At 40.7% G+C, this 19,717-nt stretch overlaps 1 protein-coding gene across 3 annotated transcripts; it reads left to right on the top strand.

The window, feature by feature from the left end:
• The first annotated feature begins 338 nt into the window (after positions 1 to 338).
• On the top strand, positions 339 to 19,517 carry CLPX (caseinolytic mitochondrial matrix peptidase chaperone subunit X). 3 transcript variants are annotated; one of them, XM_063169949.1, is made up of 14 exons: positions 339 to 444; positions 3,954 to 4,114; positions 5,455 to 5,572; positions 9,843 to 9,997; positions 10,793 to 10,952; positions 12,113 to 12,154; positions 12,632 to 12,808; positions 13,952 to 14,116; positions 14,424 to 14,512; positions 15,036 to 15,200; positions 15,815 to 16,114; positions 16,234 to 16,326; positions 16,559 to 16,715; positions 17,703 to 19,517. In XM_063169949.1, exons 1-13 carry the CDS (start codon positions 375 to 377, stop codon positions 16,667 to 16,669), a joined length of 1,806 nt encoding a protein of 601 aa, XP_063026019.1. In that variant the 5' UTR covers positions 339 to 374; the 3' UTR covers positions 16,670 to 16,715; positions 17,703 to 19,517. The 3 variants fall into 3 exon arrangements, with proteins under 3 accessions (XP_063026019.1, XP_063026017.1, XP_063026018.1); XM_063169947.1 differs by having other exon boundaries at positions 16,559 to 16,665; XM_063169948.1 differs by lacking the exon at positions 12,113 to 12,154 and having other exon boundaries at positions 16,559 to 16,665.
• Positions 19,518 to 19,717: the final 200 nt, after the last annotated feature.

The raw sequence follows: 19,717 nt of genomic DNA on the forward strand, positions 1-19,717 counted from the left end.
AATATTCCCTTCATATCGTATTTGGAAAGAGGAATTAAAGGGCGGAATCACCGGGAATAAACACACCTGGACGGTGTGCCTAGGACAGACTGAGAGAGGCGGGGGGGCACTGCTGGCCGCAGACTACATTTCCTCCAATGCCACGCGGCACCCACGCACCCATTCGCCGCTGGGACTACACTCCCCATGATACCCCGCGTGGCGAGTGCGTTCACGCAGGGCGCGCTGCGGCGCGATGCCCGCCGGGATCTGCAGTCCCGCCATGACGCGCGGCGCCGTCACGGGGGCGTTACCGGGGCGGGCGGGGCCGGACCGTCGCCAGCGAGGCCTTGTCGGCGGCGGGGGGAGCGGGCCGGGCCCGCGGCCGCTGCACCATGTCCGCCTGCCACAGCTGCGCCGCCGCCGCCCGCCTCTTCGGCTCCACGCTGCCCTCCGCCCGCAGAGGTAACCGCGCTCCGGGTCAGCCCGCCCTCCCCGGGCCCGGCGGGGTCGGGCCCTGCGGCCGCGGGCCTGAGGGAAGCGCCGGCCCCGCGCTGCCCTTATCGCGCCGTGACAGCGGCGGGCACGGCGGCCTTTCCCCTTTCCCCTCTCTGAGCCGTTTGCTGGGGGCGCCCGCGCGGTGCGGGCCGCGGCCAGGGCAGCGTTACGTGCCGGGAAGTTTCGGGGAATTCGCCCTCGCTGTGGGGAAATGTAACGCGAGAGAAGAGTTTATTTCAGCAGGGGTGATGCTCAGCAGCTGCCGGCCAGTGTGTGCTACTCTGCAGTGCCAGTAAATGTGTTTAATTGGCTTAAAAATGGCTTGATTTCCTTGATTAAGTAAAAGCCTACTTTTGAGGTAGCCTAAACTTGAAATATTTCTCATAAAGGTGGGCTTAGTTAGCAAAATTCATTATTTCCAACTTGGTAGAAGGACGAGACTGTGCCAGCTGCTCACTGGAAGTTGAGGGCTGTAGGAGGTTGTTACTTTTTTACTATTTTCCCTTTTTTACCCTTTTCATGGTATTCTTGGGGTGCTGAGAGCTGACAAACCATGTTCTGCTTTGGTGAAAGGTAGAGCACCCCCAAATTGTGCTGAAAGATCTCTCTGTTGCCACATTTGCAACATTATTTTCAATTACTCTACCCTCAGCAATAGCCTGATGAGTCAGAGATCATTTACTACCCCGAAGAGGTGAGTTAACTCTTTGTAGGTGCCTTTTCATTTGTATCTCAAATATCAGCTGTGCTTTCAAATCCAGCCTGTCTGCCCTTATGCAACCCCTCTGAGACAATCAACTTTGAAGCAAGTACTGTTTGGAATTTATTACAGAATTATCTTTAAAAATTTTGTGGGGTTTTTAGTCAGATCCAAGATTTGAAAGGATTATGTCAAAGAGCAAATGAGAATAAAATGCAGATAGAGCAATACAATTGTTGATCCATCAGCTTTCAATGACGGTTGTTTAAAAATAAATGTACCTTCCTTTTGTGTGACTTTTATAAGAAACTGTGTCATCTGGCAGGTGCTTTGTTTGCTGTTGCTGGTTGGTGCAAACTTGAGAGAGTTCAGAGTGCACAGATCAGTGTAATCAGTGGAGTGTTATGTGGGACAGCTACAGTTTGTCACAGTTTCCCTTTCTCGGGCAGTAGATGCCCCAAGATCCCCCAGGCTTGCCCCAAAAGTCAATAATTATTCTGTCAAGTATCAATTAATAAGGTGTTAAGGAGCTTTTCATCGTTTCTTAACTCCCACCTGGATCGGTTCCATGGCTGCCAGCAGCTAGGGACACATCCCTTGAAGTCAGTGCTCCAAAAAACATCACCTGAGCCATGCTGCCAGGTGTGTGTGTGTGAGCCCATCCTGCCAGGTGTGTGTGTGCACACCCTGCCAGCTGTTAGGGTTAGGAACATTTATCAGAGGCTGGATCCCTCAGTGGCAGCTGCCAGGCACTGAGCTGGAATGTTGATCTCCCCTGGAAATCTCCCTCTGGGTTTATTGACCCAAGGAAGTCGTGGTGATGACTTTCTTATTGCTTCATTGTGTAATTATACAATGATATTTTGTCCAAAAACACCACTCAGACCTCACGATAAGCACGTGTGGCTTTTCATGCTCAGCCACAAGCTGATGTAGCAGTAATATGATTTTTTTTCCCCTGGTTTAGTTTTCACAGCTCAGTACTCAGTGCTGTGTAAGGTTTCATAGTTCAGCCCATACAGTTCTCAGTGCATTTTCTGTCTCACAAGAGCACTCTGAATTAAAATGAGGATTGAAATGTTCCAGCTTTTGTGGAGTGCTTCAGCCTTTCTCCACAGGCCAAATCCCCCCCGTGTCACTTGTGTGACTCCAGGTTTTGCTCAAGGGAGGTGAGGTGGTCATTGTTTGATTTTTAAGGGGTCTTTTCTCAGTTCCTAAACCAAATCTCAGTGAAGGAACCACCTGTGAGGAATGGGGCTCCAAGAAGCTGCTCAGCACAGCTCTTGCATTGTAAACACTCACACAGCTTGTTCCTCACTGACAAGTGCACTTGGCACACGGGGCTCTCAGAGTTCTCTGCACATTCACTAAAAGGCACAACTGCTTCTGAGAGCCAGCCAGTGTTTTCAGCTTGGCTGTGATGTTTTTGTAGCTTACCCTGTGTAATCTAAAATGTGTTGCAGTGGCACTGAGCAGAGGAATTTAAAATGGGGAAGCTCATTGATTGTTATTCCTCCCTCACGTTTACAGACAGAAGCAATGCTGCTAAGAGATTTTTAAAAGATTAATTTTTAGTCATGTTAAAAATAGTACAAGTCATCTTCAGGTTAGGGACTCTTAAGCAGTGTGTAAGTTAATAAACCAGCTTCAAATCTCATTTGTTACTGTCATCTTCATTGTGACTTGCAGATCCTGTAAGAGTTTTCCTGGTCAATTTAGGTTCCTCTTCTTTATTTTTCTCCCTTCTTATTAAAGTAACAAGGTGAATTTTCAGAGTATCCTCTTTCAGCTAAGCTCCCATCTCTTGGTTGCTGTTGTTTCCTCTTTCAGAACAAATGAGCTGTGCTCTTCTTGCCATTCTTACTTTTTCTTTTTTTTTTTTTTGAAGAGTGTCTGGATTTTCCATAGGATTCTCTGATCCCTTAACAATAAAACTGTGTGTTGTCAGCAGGTCTGCAGTTGCCATTGTTGCTGTATAGCTCTGCTGTCAGTAAAACACAGAGTTCTTATCAGAACCAGCGAGCCAAGTGAGAAATTTGCCACTTTAAATGAGATGAGATGTGGATTCCAGGCTGTTGTTGATGTTGAAATCACAAGCACAACATATGTTGGCTCACGTCATGCCTGCCATGAAATGCAATCCTGCCCGTGTTGCAAGAGGAGGAGGAGGCTGCTGAGTGTCTCGGGAGGGTTTTTCACGTTGCAGGGAGGGGTTTCAGCAGAGCTCGGGTTGTGCTGAGTTTGTCGGTGGGTGCCAAATAGGGCACAGCTCAGTTTCCCTCAGCACGATTCCTGTTGCCAAGAGGTGCCTCAAATTCCTGGAAGCGAATTTTTAGTGGAGTTCCCAAGTGGAGCCGTGCAGTCACTGAGTCTGAAACACCTGATCTTTGCATAACAAAGAGACTTTTCAGAGGTTTCTCTCAGGGGGTTGGATTGTTTCACCATACAAGCTCTGAGTCGATTGTGTTTATCATTCTGAGGATCAGTTTCATAACTGGGATGTTCCCTATTTCATGCCACAACAGGACTCTCCATTGTCTGATGTTAGAGGACTGAAATTATTCTGGGGTCTTTTGGAGAACCAAGGTAGCTTTAACAAGGTGAACATCAGGGTGGCAAAGATCATTTATTTTGGTTAATTAAAGTCTGTTCAGAGCTGAATTCTGTTGCCAAAACCTTTTGGCTCCACTAGAAGTAAATCAGTTCTGAGATTTGATAGCAATGGAATTAAACCAGGAGTATTTTAGTATTTAACTTTCTTTTTTTTTTTTTTTAGGTATTACTTGTGGTCGTACACGCATCCCTGTTTTAGGAAAACTTGGGACTTTTGAAACTTGTTCTCTAAAACGAATTCCTCTTAGAAACTTTTCAGAAACACCAGCATATTTTGCTTCAAAGGATGGTGCAAGCAAGGATGGTTCTGGAGATGGAAACAAGGTAATTTCCACAAACTGGGGATTTGAATAATTTATGTAAAATGTCCCTTGCATTTTAAAATTTTTTTTACTCAAAATTAATCTTGAAATTTTGGCCAACCCCTGACATTTCTAATCCTTCAAATTGCTGTAACTGGCAGTGAAGAAAAAATAAATTGTATTGTGAATTTGTTAGGAGATAAACCTTGTCCACATCCCACAATGCTTTTCCTAGTTTTATAAATCTCTTTGCCCAGTGTAAACTTGAAAACTTTATTGGATGTCATAAATCAAGAACAGGATTTCAGGAAAGAGGAGTAATCAGAGCTGTTCTCCTTCAAAAGCCTGGTGCTCCCAAGTAGACTTTTTAAAATTCCATTTTAAATGTTTCTGGGTTTAGAACTGGTTTGTCTTAAGTAAGACAAGTCAGTGAGGACATGAGCTCACCTCTTGTTAGTCAGTTGTAGTCTATTTTTATCCCAGTCATTCTCTGTAATTATGGTTAATAAACAGCTTCTTCAGATAAATGATTACCTGAGAATAAAACTGCTCTTTAGTCAGCAAATAACATTTTGAGAGTTCACAGGCAATTACTTTGCCTTAGTGTGGTGTGTTGTGAACCTGAGGAACTGTCCAGGCGGCACAGGTCTGTTCTGAAGGTGCAATTAAACTTTTTAAAAAATGAATAAAGAAGATAAAAGAAATTAATTTTTTTTCTTGAAAAGGATTGTAAGGAGAAATCAGTAGGCAGCATAGGTTTAAAAAATGAAGAACTGCTTTAAAAATGGGAAGAGAGATTTTTGCTGTTTCCTAAAATGTAATAACTTGTATTAATCAGAGTATGAAGGCACAGATACAAATAAAAACTGCAGTATTTCCAAGCACTTTGAAATGCATGTTTTAGCACAGATTGCTACACCTGCCAAGGAAATGAGAGGAGCTGTGGCTTCAGAAACCCTTAGAATCCACGCAGCTGAGATAATAAAATACTTTCTAAATATGATTTGTTTTCTTGTCTGGCATTAAAACATTAAAATACACTATTAAAACACCTTTGGCACAGCTTGTTATTGTTCTAGTGCCAGTCATCAGCTCTAATGCAGGTGTGGGGAACCTCTTCCATGGGCATCCAAGACTGGCAGAGCTGGGAAATGCAGATGTATTTGTAAATAATTTGTAAAACACTTCCAAGTGTTTATGTCACATTCTTCTATATTTCAAAGCCTTTAAAAATCCTGACAATAGCTACTTTGTCATTCAGCTGTTGCAAAATTCAAATTATTTGCTTCCAGAAGCACGCTGCTAAATGCTTACTGTACCAGCTCCATTGTTTGGGGCTAATTGTCTGGAAATCTCTTTTAGAAATCTGTTGGTGAGGGTGGTGGTAAAAAGTCCAGCTCTGGAAGCTCTGGGAAAGGAGGGAACCAACTGCGCTGCCCAAAGTGTGGGGACTTGTGCACACACGTGGAGACCTTTGTGTGTAAGTTTTCCTTAAATCTTCCTTGTTTTACATGGGCACCGATGTGACTTTGTGATTTAGCACAATCCTTTCTGCCTAATTCCATGGTGTCACAAATTTTGTTATGCTTAGTTTGGCCTTGTTGATGCAACCAACATTTATTGTCTCTGTGGGTACGTTTGTGTAATTCCCATCATGTGTGGGGATGTGGTACTGGAATTCACATTACATCTGGGAATATGCATTTTTAAAATAGTTTATGGCATTTTATACTTAATACCATTTGAACTACAGATACTTTCATATCTCTATTATATAAGTATATACTTTATATATATGTGCATTTGTAATGTCTGTCCTTTCTTTCCTAAATAATATAACTTTAATCCTGCATGTACTATACCCAAAGTGCTTATCCAGCAGAGGAATTAGTATCTGACAGATGGCTTACTAGAACAGTCTTCCATGGCAAAGTCAGAGCTATAATACATTCCAAATAGCAGGCTGGAAAGTCCAGCTAGAAAATCCAAAATCCTTGTTCTCCAGCAGCAATTGCTCCTATTTTATTTTTTTTTAAATATAATCCAAATTAATGCCATTTATTCTTTAGGTTCTATCAGTCTTGAAGATATTTCATACCTTATTTCTGCACTGATGAGACCAGCTTAGAAAACAAGAACTTTTGTCAGAAAGCAAATACTCACTGTTAGGTGGTGGGGCTCAAGGAGGAAGTTTCAAGTCATAATCAGACTCGTGCACTAAGAGGCTTAAGACAAAGTCAGCATAAAAGTGTTCAGCAGTTGTTACTAGAACAGCTGGCAGAAATAATGAGTGGATGTGGTGTGATCTGCTGCTACTCGTATAAAATAATATTTAAAATGATCAAATGTCACAATAAATCACAAGGCAGCTCTGTAATAATAACAGGATAATAAAGGATCAGTCCTCAGTCCTTATCCTCCCCAGAAATAAGGTTGTTTTTCCAGTTTGTTTGAAACTATAGGCAACAAGATATTCTGCAAAACCTGGCACTAGTTCATGGAACTGGAAACCTGATCCTGTCTGTGTTCAGTGTGCTCTCTCCCTGGACTAGGTGTGGCTGGAAACTAGAAGGATTTTTAATCTCATTTACCTTCTTATGATTCATGAGCAGGCAGAGATGTTTTTGAAGCTCTCTCACTTCACTGTGTTTCCCTTGGTGCTGCAGTTTGTGCTTTTGTGTGGAAATACCATCCAAGCATTGTCCCAGAACGATCCCTGGAAAGCAGAGATGTGATTTAGTGCTTTGTCAGTGTTGCTGGGAACTCTTAAGCGTGCCTGGAAACTTCCTTGGGAACAGATTTATTGATTTATTCATACCACACCATGGGAGAACATACCTTGATAAATGCAGTTTAAAATTCCCAAGTAGTGAACTCACTTGAGCTGCAGCATCAGAATAACACAGGTTCTATAAACAGGTGGGGACTGGAAACACTTTTTTCCCAAAGTTCTGTGAGTCCTGGTGGAGTTTTTTCTGGACTTGTGTTATTCTGGTTTAGTCTGTTAATTAGAGCAAACTGTTTCCCAACCACACTCTGTAAGGCAGCTGGAAAACAGAAGTTCTAATTATTTTAAAATTTATTTGAAAAAAGAAAACAAAAACTAAGAAAAATCAATCTGTCCTGTTCTGCCCAAAATGAATGGGTTGCAAGTTTTATTAAGCCTGCTGTAATTTGATTTTTTTGTTGTTGCTTAGTCAGGAAAAATGATGAATTTGCACAGTTCTGGTTAGAATTAACAACCTGCAGAGCCTTAAATAAATATCTAAAACCAAAGGAAAACATGCAATTAGCATTTGTTTCAGTTTAAATATTAGATTTTCAGTCATTTTGAGAGAAGTAGGAAAGCAAAATACTGAATAAAAGCCATGTTCAGTAGAAAATTAATTGCCAGTGAGTAGCAGTGTGACAGGCTGGTTTTCCAGTGGAGTTTGTTTTTGATGGAGCTTCTCTTTGTATCTGCAAATCTTGCAGAAAGATTTGCTTGGCAATGGTTTTCCAGTAATTAACAATGAAGGGAAAATATGAGGCAAACAAAGTCATTTTGCTTTGCCCTCCTTTCTCAGCAGTTCCTGTATTATTGTTTTGGGTTGTGAAAGTCTGTAAGGAGAGTTTGTGATCAGTGAAATAAGACTTGATCCTCAGATGTGGAGTGAAATCCAATAGCTGTAAAGCTGATTGGCATAAGAAGCCTTATCTGGATGCTGCTGTTACTGTCTCCACCTGATGCCATCAGGATACTCCACCCTCCAAGCAGCACTTCCCTGCTGTTGTACATTCTCAGAAGCTTCCCTGCTTTCTTTTTCCTGGTTTGGGGTTTATTTTTTACCTTAAAGCAATTTGATAGCAGCCTGTTATCTCAACCCTACAATTTTAAGCCTCTGATTGTTTGTTTCCTGTATGTTTTGTAAAAATCTGCCATTTCTTTTTGGCAAGGTCAGCTCACACAGACTTTATAAGTGCCTGTGCTAATGCAGCCTCTGTGGCAATGTTGTCTGATTAAAAACAACACTTGACTTGCATTTTGGCACACTGTAAATATTTGCAGACACCTTAGTGACAGGGAGGTAATTTGCCATGGATGTTCTTTGTTGTGCTTTTATGTGCTTGCTAAAATCACATATGAAAACATGCCAGTATTTAGGATTAGCAAAGTTGCCTGCAACTCAATTGTGTACTTTTTTTTAGTGAAATTTAAAGATCCCCCATTTTACTCTTACAGTGCACTCCTTATTTTATGGGGTTTTTAAATATTCATGTGGATCTGTAAAGGGACCAACCATTCTCATGGCTATTCTATGCTAAATAAGCCTTGTATAAGGAAGGAGAACAGCCTCATGGCACTGTGGTCATCACAAATATCAGAGGTGTTGTCAGTGAGCCCTAGGAGAAAGGTTGAGTTGTTTTTCCCTACAATATTGTTGCTAAATAATGGTTACATAAGAGGAATGGGTTTGTGCAAGTGGATTTCCATCACATTCCCATAACAGATAACAGTAATTTGGAAGGTTGCCAGGAGAACTTCCAGGCTGTTACCCAGAATTTCTTTGAAGTAGAGTTAATAAAGCTGTGTTGGTCACAGTATTAGTTGCCACATTCTTACAGTAATCTGCTGGTCTTGCTTATCCAGGTATAAGGTGGGATTAATGGTAAGAAAAACCCCACCCACTCCTCTTTTGCTGATGCCAGTCCTGTGGGAGACAACAAGTTATAAATAAGCAGCTTGTTTATTGCTAGAGGGTGTTGTTACAGTCAGCTGGTGCTTCAGTGTTCAAGCCATTTTCTAAAAACTTTTTATGAGTTCAGAAGTTCTGACATTGAAGTTTTCACAGGGTTGTTTTTCTACAGTTACTTTACTTTTAATTAAATTCATTTACTAGTATATTTTCTTTAAATCTATCCTACTGCTCATGATTTGCATTTAGCAGCATAGTAATATGGCTAGAAAGGATCTATTCTGATAATAATACTTTTATTATTCTTCTCTACTGTCTGTTTTTATTATTTCAGCTTTGCCTGGCCAGAGGAAAAGAAGAGCAATGCAGGTTCTCATTTTCAGGCTTATGAAACCAACCTTTGCAGATTTCTTAAGACATAGTTCACAAAGTCAGCAGTAGGAGGGTATAGCTTTTGGAATTTGAAAGAAATTTGTCCTAGTCTTGACAGTAAAAATAAATAAGCAGAAGATCTTGCAAAACATCAAAGTCCTTGATGGTTTGTTGCATACCACAGCTGCCTCTTGTTGGGATGAGCCCTTTGGGTGACCCCCTGTGCTTCCACAGTGCTCCAAAGCCAGAGGGATGCACAGAGCAGCAGCTGCCAGAGCCCTCCTGTAGTGCTGTCTTTGATATTCTGCACTGCCTCCCTGCACTTTAGTCTGTGCCTAACCACAATATCTTATTTTGCTGTCAGTTTGAGAGTTAGGAACATTTCCTGCACAGCTAAAGCCTTCATTAATTTTGTTTCTCTCATAAGTGAGTGTGATGCTACTGGAGAAGTATCAAAAGGAGTTTTGTGTCTAATTCATTGTCTGGTTGCTGCCCAGCATTCTGATTTTTTTGGGGGGCAAATTGTGTTGTCTCTGTGTCAAATTTCATAGGCCAATAGTAGCTTTTAAATGTTCTAAGGTGAGTGAGGGAGAAGTGTTGTGCAAACACAGGGAGGCTGTGCTGTCTTACAGGTGCTTGTCCTGTGTGATGAGCTTGGACAGAAGCAATTCCTCTCACTGCTTTGTTTGACTTTTTCTGCAGCTTCCACCCGTTTTGTGAAGTGTGAAAAGTGTCACCACTTTTTTGTTGTCCTGTCAGAGGCAGACACAAAAAAGAGCATCATTAAAGAGCCCGAGTCAGCAGCAGAAGCTGTGAAATTGGCATTCCAGCAGAAGCCACCCCCTCCACCGAAAAAGGTACATTCTTAATTCCACCCAGAGCCCCCTCCTGCTGCAGCACGGAGAAATGCTTCCCTTAATCTGCATCAGGTGTGTAATGGCTGCTGGGACAGAGCAACAAACAATAAAGATGATTAGCTCAAGATTAAACCTTTGTGAGCTGTGTGACCCAGCAGGGCACTGATAAAGGGAACAAGTAGATCCAATAAAGGTATTGGAGCTTGTTTTCCTCTTTGGCTTGTGATTTCATTTTCTCCTGTGTCCTTGAGGCTGACCTCAGCCTTCACCAACCATAGTAACTTTTCTTTCCCACTGTGGCCTTGCATTCTGTGTCTTTATTTTAGCAGCTTCTTTCTGTAGCTGCAGAGCCTTTTATTTGGTGTGTGTTTGGGTGAGAGCTGCAGCTGATAAACTTGTGGCCATGGTCCCTCTGAAGTCACTTGGTTTGCCTCTGGAGATTAGTGAGGAAACCTTTTTATGTTTGAGTTCTTGGTGGACTGTAATGGTTACTCCACACAGCTCCTTGATAGGCCTCTTTTAAGAAAATAAGTGTTCTTAAAATTTCTGTTCCTCTTAAAAATTTGGGTGAAAATAAGCAATGGGCTTATGTATTAACACAATAGGAGTGTGTAAGCATCAGGTTTTCTTAAGTGAACTTATCAACAGGAATATATTTTGTATTTTAGATGTTAATTTCTATTTCTCAGGTCTGTAACCATTCAGACCAAAGTCTATCTTTGGCACAATATACTATTTTTCCTTTTCTGCTGCAAGATGATTTAGAAGTGTTACTAAGGTTAATCTGTTTTGCAGATTTACAACTACCTCGACAAATATGTTGTTGGTCAGTGTTTTGCCAAGAAGGTGCTTTCAGTTGCTGTGTATAATCATTACAAGAGAATCTACAATAATATCCCATCTAACCTGAGACAACAAGCAGAAGTTGAGAAACAGACTTCTTTAACACCAAGAGGTTTGTATGATATTTGGTATTTTTCTGGTCAAAGCAATTACCGTTTCAGGGCTCTAACTTGAGAAATCTAAGGTTCTACCTTGACACTAGATGTTCTATAATTAAAATTATAAGAACTTCTACTAAACATAATTTTCACTGTGAACTTCTATGATTTATTTAAATGGTAATCAGAAGGTTTAAGCATTTCCATATGAAATGCTTAGCCCTTGTTGCTGATACATATTATGGGGTATTCTCCTTTAACTTTCTGAAGTGAGTCTCCTAATTTTTTCTTTCTAATCTCATTTACTACTTAACGGTAAATCTGCTGCTGAAGCTGCAGCAACAATGCAGATCAGGAAGGTGATATTTTGTATAGGTAAACTGATGAGTACTTAGATTTCTAACTTCCCTTGCTCCTGCTGGCAGCATCTGCTGGGCACCACAGTATTGTTCCATATCTAGCAGGTGTAGATGGAGTTACTCTTGGCAGTACTTTTGCTGCTGAGTAAGTGTGTAGCTATGTTGATCTAATTTATTTTTAGAAGTAGGATAAAGTTGCCATCTCTGACTCAAAGTGTACCTTCGGTGGTTTTTTTAAAAGGTGTTTTGTTCTGTCTTGCAAAAGTTACCACAGAAATTTTCCTTTTTTTGAATTAAGTCTTTTAAATGAGGAGGGAACATTGGTAGCACTGTTCTGGTAATGGTAAGGGCAGTTGTGTACCTGGCACCATCCCTGACCCTCCTCAGGGAGATAACATAGTCCATACCCACAGAGACTGACAGTGAATGTTTACATATTTCAGAGTTCTGCCTTATAACAAAGAACATTGCAACACTCAGGGAGAGTTTAAGGAAGCCTCTTCAAACTAAAATTGTTATTCTATTTTTTTCCCTTCTATAATTGGCTGTAAAGTGGAAATCTAATTAGAGGTAATAGATTGTTGTTGTTTTTAGAAGTAGATATCTTGCTGGCATTTCAAAAACATGTTTGGGTTTTGGGTTAATTTTGACAGCAATAAAAGATAGCTCTTGTGGGGATTTCTTGTTCTTCTATTTCTTGTCAGAAATACATTCATAGACAGTGATGAGATGTATTCAGAAGAGGGCAAGAGGTGGAGAATTTACAAGCTTTTATAGACTTACTTTTTTATGACTGTTTTCATCCTCTCTCTTAGAATTAGAAATCAGAAGACGGGAGGATGAGTACAGATTTACAAGTAAGTGAACCCTCTCCTCATGTCCTCCTCTGCAATACCTACTTTATGACATGGAGAAGAGTCTTTAGTGACTGCTAGTTTGAAATGTTGGGTGAAGTCCAGCGCTTGTACTTTTTTGTCATGGAAATCAACAGCTTGGGTTTATTTCTTCTTTTATGTTAAAAAGAAATACAAGAAATTATAGTAAAAGGGAATAAATTTATAAGGACTGAAACTTTCTCTGGCTTTTTAATGTAGAGGAATGCTTTTAGGTAATTCACTGTGCAATTGGAAATTCTTTTCCTATATGCCTCTACAAAAGTGTGGTTGGAACTCCTGTTTGTGCAATAATTGTGCTGTATTTCTGTTGCATTCCTCTCTGTAAGCTTCTGTACAGAGAGAACTCTAGGTTTGCAGAAGAACCTTGCTGTTACTGTGTGTTTAAAGTAGTGACAGAGCTTGTTGGTGCTCAAACAGTGCTGTTATTGTTCTCTTCAGAACTCCTGCAGATTGCTGGAATCAGTCCTCATGGTAATGCTTTGGGAGCATCAATGCAGCAACAGATGAACCAGCAGATACCTCAGGAAAAACGGGGAGGAGAAGTACTAGATTCAGCCAATGATGACATTAAACTTGAAAAAAGTAATATTTTGCTGCTTGGACCAACTGGATCAGGTATACAGCTGCATGTTTCTATAGGTGTCATATTTTTCATGGAATTTGTTGTTAATGGGTGATTTTCTTCTTCTGTGATTATTCAGATTTGGTTTATGAAAAAATTAAACAGTGAATTTCAAATTTGGATTCCAGTGTTTTCATGTCATGTTAACATGCTGAGCTTGTGGCCTTAAAAAGGAATGAGCTGTAGTTGTGTGGGTTTCTTTTTTTTTTAACACCTTTATTTACAGACTGAATAAAAGATGCCACTTTGACTAAAAAGTGGCAGTTACAGTTCCACTGCTTCAGCTGGCAAGCTGAGATGCTGCAGTTAGTATTGTTTCACCTCTGGGACAGATTAGTTGCAGGGGGTTGGAAAGAGAGATTATTTTGTATGTTCATAAGACTTGGGAGTGTTTGTGCTGAAGTGATGGCATTTTGCAGACTTCTTGGGAGAACATTCACTAAACAATATTTTAATTCTGTTTCTTCCCAACTTCAAAGCAGGAGCAATTGGACTTTGCACTGCACCCTGAGTGTCTGCAAAGGACTACTGATTTATTTAATCTTTAAACTCTGCAAGTACATGTATTATGGTTTTTATATTGTGTGACATTTTGTGGTACTGTATGCATTTCAAGCTGCCTTAAATGTGTATTATTAAACTAAAACAAGAAATACAGCCTGCCAATGTAAAAACCACTGCTTATGAAAGCTATCTCCCTTGGAAAATATTCTTATATTAAGATGCTAGTAGGATTCAGAATGTTTAATAAGTGTAATGATGATCCTGTGGTAAATCCTTGAATGGTTTGGGTTGGAGGGTACCTTAAAGCTCCCCTTGTTCCACCCCTGCCATGGAAGGGACAACTTCCACTATCCAAGGTTGCTCCAAACCCTGTCCAGCCTGGCCTTGGACACTTCCAGGGATACAGGGGCAGCCACAGCTTTTCTGGGCACCCTGTGCCAGGGCCTCACCATGTTCACAGCCAAGGATTTCTTCCCAATATCTCATCTAAACCCATCCTCTTTCAGTTTAAAGCCATTTCCCCTTGTCCTGTCACTACACACCCTTGTTAGAAGTCCCTGTCCAGGTACTTGGATTTGTGTGCTCAAAGAGAAATGTGTGTCAGTTCTGACATGCAGCTTTTATTTTACCAGGTAAAACCCTGCTGGCTCAGACTCTGGCTAAATGCCTAGATGTCCCTTTTGCTATCTGTGATTGCACCACCTTGACTCAAGCTGGCTATGTGGGAGAAGACATTGAATCTGTCATTGCTAAACTCCTGCAAGATGCAAACTACAACATAGAAAAAGCACAGCAAGGTAAACTTCTCATGTGTGGTACAGAGACTGTTTGTTTTGTTGAAGTGCTCTAACCTTTTGAGACCAACAGTATTCCTGAAATTTGTGTCCTGCTGCATGTACCCAAATTTTAAATCAGGTAGAATAAACCTGAAAAGAGCTCAACGTGTATTTTTTTGGTTTTGTCCACAATTTGACAAAATTACACATGCTTTTGCAGTTGGGAAGTAGAACAAGCTGCTGCTCCCTTAAATGTTATTATTCTCTGTAAACTCTTGCTTTTCTTTAAAAGTAGATTTGTCTTTATTCCCATTCTCTGTACCTGCAGGAATTGTTTTTCTGGATGAAGTAGATAAGATTGGCAGTGTTCCTGGTATCCATCAGTTAAGGGACGTTGGGGGAGAAGGTGTTCAACAGGTAAATATTTCCATGGAGTGATTTTACTTCCTGAGTGAACAGGACATGGGATCCTGTCATGGAGTCATAGTTCCTCATTTCCTTAATTATTCACCTTCAAAAGACACATCTTTCCTCTTGACTTCATTAAAAAACATAATCTCAAAAGCAGTTTGAGGCATCCTCATGGAAGCATTTTAGTTCAAAACTGTCTTTGCAGCATTTAGACAGCCAGTTCATAATATTCAGATAGCTAGTTCCAGGCAAGGACAAGTAACATTTCCTATTTAAACAAAACTCTTAAAGCAACTAATCATTATATGCATAATGTGCATGGGACCCACATTAAAGGAATGTTTTTGTCCTTGAGTGGGATTGTCTCATAGGGAAAACTGACTTTTTTGACACTTACTGTTACTATAAAGGCAAAAGGGAGCAAAAAATATGAGTATATTTGTTGAAATGAACATATCACGGTGTGTCTCTTTGCATGATGCTCCAGAATGGAATTTTTTTTATTGCTTATTTCTTCTTTCCTTCTTAGGGCTTGCTAAAATTACTTGAAGGTACAATAGTAAACGTTCCAGAAAAGAATTCTCGGAAACTACGTGGAGAAACGGTGCAGGTTGACACAACAAACATTCTGTTTGTAGCTTCTGGTGCTTTTAATGGTCTTGACAGAATTATCAGCAGGAGGAAAAATGAAAAAGTGAGTGCATCGGGCTGTATTCAGGCTGAAAAATCATCATCTTGATCACTGTTCACAATACTGACTTTTACAGGTCTTGCTGTATTTGTAAACACACTAAATTTCTTTATTTCAGCAAGTGGTGCTAAAAACCATCATCGTCTTAAAGTACCTGATCCTGCAGTTCACTGTTTTGTAGATTAATGTCTGGGGACAGGTTCTGGCTGCAGCATTCTGACAAAATGTGCTCCTGTCTCTAACACTAAAGGAGTGACTGAAATTCAAGTTATTGTTCATGTTAATTCGTGTAGCTTCCCATGTAAGCAAACTTGCCTGCATTTGATTCACTTATGAAGTGTCACTGATGCTTGTAAAATTAGAACATGTTGATAACCTTCTTTCTTTTAAGAGAAAATTGCTCTTGTACTGATGTATCAATCCTTCCCTGAGGAAATTCAGTCTTTTAAGAAACTGATTGTATGCAAGGGGTCTAATTTTACTCTAAGTAGTTTCTTGAGCTCAAATTAGTATGTAATGACCTAATCAGTCACTGCAGATTTTTTAATACTCATGGAAAGTGAGTAAGAACACTCAGTTATTACAGTTCTCTAAGCAGCACATGCTTGTTTTTGCAGTACCTGGGATTTGGGACACCATCTAACATGGGGAAAGGCAGAAGGGCTGCAGCAGCAGCTGATCTTGCCAATATCAGTGGAGAGTCCGACCCACAGGAGGATATTGAGGAGAAGGATCGCTTGCTGCGCCACGTGGAAGCCAGGGACCTCATCGAGTTTGGCATGATTCCTGAGTTTGTGGGACGTTTGCCTGTCGTGGTTCCCCTGCACAGCCTGGATGAGAAAACCCTGGTGCGGATCCTGACGGAGCCACGGAACGCTGTGGTTCCTCAGTACCAGGCACTGTTCAGCATGGATAAGGTTTGAGTTTTCATTTGGTGACTCTTGGTGTTCATTTTTATAAATACAGTGGTTTCAGTCATGTTTGTACTCACCACACGGAGTTATAAATGAAATTATTCCCATTTCTCTCTGTGTAGTGTGAATTAAATGTAACTGAAGATGCATTGAAGGCTATAGCCAGACTGGCCCTGGACAGAAAAACTGGTGCCAGAGGACTTCGATCTATAATGGTGAGTAAATTAAATCTTACAAACAACAAGTGAAGCTTCCTGGATTTGTGTGTATGGACCTAATCTTGCCCATTTCCAGTGACAGCCACGCTTAGTTCTGGCCCTTACATGGATGTAGTAAGTCTTTCTAAAGCTGTGAGTATTCAGAGTTCTTCCAAGAAGACTCTCTGAAAATCACTTGTTTCTGTATGCCCTCTTCTACAGAAATATTTTCCCCTCTATTTTCTTGCAGGAAAAGCTGCTGCTGGAGCCCATGTTTGAAGTGCCCAATTCTGACATCGTATCAGTGGAAGTTGACAAAGATGTTGTAGAAGGCAAAAAAGAGCCAGGATACATTAGGTAAAACGGTAACAGAAGTAGCAGAGCAGACCAGTAATACAACTAGACAGGTATTCTGATGGAATGAGCACAAATCCATGCACACAACCTAAAAAAGATTCAATGCTCTGTATATTGTGCACAGCTGAATTAGTGCCTGTTCTGTCCTAGAGATTTTGAATTTGTATTGCTTTAGTTTTTAAGCAGAAATTTTAAAATAAACATATGTGAAGTTACTTTTGTGTGTGTATACCTGTAGAAATGGAAGTAAATTTTAAGGTAACAGTAAAAATTTGAAATTCAGTTGTGACTGTACTGAAATTTCTGAAATTAAACAGTTTCTTTCTTCCTACTCCTTACCACAGATGTGGGGTTTTCATACAAGCTCCAGGCTGCAACAGTTTTCTACATTACTCTTGCAGCAGTGGAGAGCCACAAAGGCACATTTATTGATTTGCTGAACTCCTGTTAAAATAATCAATTTAATGTTGTAAAGAGTATGGTAATGGTATGGAATGTTGAAAACACTGGACAAATCTTCATTAAAAAAAAAAATCCAACAATTTCCATGGATGAAGGATGGAATTGAGAGAGAGTGGGTCAGGTTAAAACTGGTTAAAAAATTAATTTCTGAATTTCAGGTCTGAAATTTAGGAGCTGTATCAGTGATAGAAACCAAGACAATGTTGTTTGAGTGGCTTTCTCCACTAAGGTACATTTACTCATTCCAGCACCTTGTCTGTGCTGAAGCTTGGTTCAGCCTTGTGTTGTTGGAGTGAAAAGTTTTACACTGATGGTTGCTTGAAGTGATTTTGTATAGCACCAGGAATACTAAATTTATTGATTAAATCCAACAACTTACTGAAAGTCAGGAGGCTAATTGAATTCAGCTAATCAGCCTGTGTGCTGGTGGCACTGCAAATGTGCAGAGCAGCATTTCCAGATCAGAAGGTCAGAACTTTGTCACGGGGCTCTGTGCATGTGGCACGTTTGTCAGAAGCTATGGAAAGTTTTTTCCCTCTGTGTCTAAGGTATCTGATCATTCCTTCCAATCCTAGGGCTCCCACCAAGGACTCATCAGAAGAGGAGTATGACTCTGGAGTGGAGGAGGAAGGCTGGCCTCGCCAGGCAGATGCTGCAAACCATTAAACACTGTCAGAACTGTGACCTGCAGAAAGCTCACTCGGTTCTTTCCTTGCGATTGCCTCTGGCTCCAGCCTGGCCCCGAAGGCACCAGATCTGCCTCGGATACAATTCCTGCTGAGGAACTTCATTAGCTAAATCAGATCGTGTACTTTACTGCAGCATCACCTTGATTTGATGGACAGAGTGTGGACTGGGATGGCATAATGTTCAACTATGAATTGTATATTACACTTGTTCAATTAAAATGTATAGCAAATGCAGCAGCACCTGCACTGCCCTTGCCAGAAACTAAACCAGCAGCGCAGGTGCTGCCAATAGTTAGATTTAACAATAATGTTACTCTACAAGTGGGAAATCAAAAATAATAATTAGTAGAGGGTGAGTAAACTATCTTAGCTCCTGGTACGGCTCACAGGGGGTTCTGTTCAGGTCAGTGTTAGAGTCCTGCTGGGGTGTGAGACCCAGCGGGCACTGGAGTGGCTTGTTACATTGGTGGGTGAGGAAGCCCTTTGGAAAAGGGGACACGCTTTGTGACACTGCTGGGACATTCTGCTAAAGTGTGACACTGGTTTGTTACAGTCATTTGAATATCCAATAATACCATTCACGTCTCCATTGGGAGCTTTAATCACCTTGGATACTGTGAAAGAAGGTGAAGTCTGGTTTTCCAGAGGGGTAAACAAGATTCCTAGGAAGCAGTAAAACCATCTAAATTTGGATGAGAAGTCGCCATAAATTTTTAAATATTAATGTTCTAATATAGTACATTTTGTTTAACGTATTGGAACTATCATGCATCAATTTTTTGGTGCCAGGTATTTGCCCAACCTATCTTATAATGTTAAGAGATGAAAGAAGTAAATGTATAATATTTTTGCTGTAATCAGTAGTGATTGTTCACATGACAGTGCTTTTTAAGTTATATTCTCAAATGCTAGTATTGCATCTTGTGGGTTTGTCTTTGATTTTAGTCTCACAGCAAGCAATCCTCCCTCTTCTGTTCTCCACCAAAATTAATTCAATCCTTTAGGAATGTCTTTGTAAAAACACTAAAGGACCTGTATGTTTTTGATTTGTTTCAGGAATTAAAATTGTCACTTAAAACTTTGTTTTGTCCTTCAGTAAAAACGTGGACTTGAGTTTCCCTAAAACTTTAATTCACACTATTTAAATAAAACTTTCATCCTTCTTTTTAGTCTAGTGGCTGTTTTAGGACAGGAAAGGATACAGAAAATCTATTGACCCTATTTTTGTCATTAATTTCTGTCATGTAAATTTTATGTAATATTTGTGTTCTTCCCTAGCAGCAGTGTGACATGCAATTGTAGCCAGGCGCAACAGATACTTCCCGTGGGATTAGAGATCTTTTCAGGTTAAATGACCCACTAGTGGTTCAGAGAAAGCTGTGTTTGGAGTTGAGGATATTTCTAGAAGTTTGGTCCCATCGCAATGGGAATTTGTGGTGAACTATCTGTAACTGCATCCTCACTTTCCTTTTTGTAGAGTGAAAAAACATAACAGCTTTTAATTCTGAATCCTTTAATTCAAATCCTTTTTTAAACAGATAGAAAAAACCACCACATTTTAGGTGAAACTGTTCAACAACTTAGTTTTGAAAGTTGTTTGGAATTCTGTAACCAAGAACTGTTTTTAAGGAAATAAAAATGCCGTGTAACTACAGTTTGTACTTCACCTCTGGCGTTTGAATAAAAGCGAATACTCAAGCAGTGGAGAGTTGTCATCCCTGACGCCATCCCCGCATATTTTGAGTTTTAGGAGTTTTAGAAATTCAATGTTTAAGCGGAGTGCGATGCGGGCGGGGCGGGTCCTCCGGGCCGCCAGGGGGCGCTGTGGCGCTGTGCAGGGGGGCGCTGTGGCGGCGCTGAGGGGGGCGCGGTGCTGAGGCGGCGCTGAGGCGCTGTCATGG

This window comes from Melospiza melodia, chromosome 15 (genome assembly GCF_035770615.1).
Source record: "Melospiza melodia melodia isolate bMelMel2 chromosome 15, bMelMel2.pri, whole genome shotgun sequence".
Classification (NCBI taxonomy): domain Eukaryota; kingdom Metazoa; phylum Chordata; class Aves; order Passeriformes; family Passerellidae; genus Melospiza; species Melospiza melodia.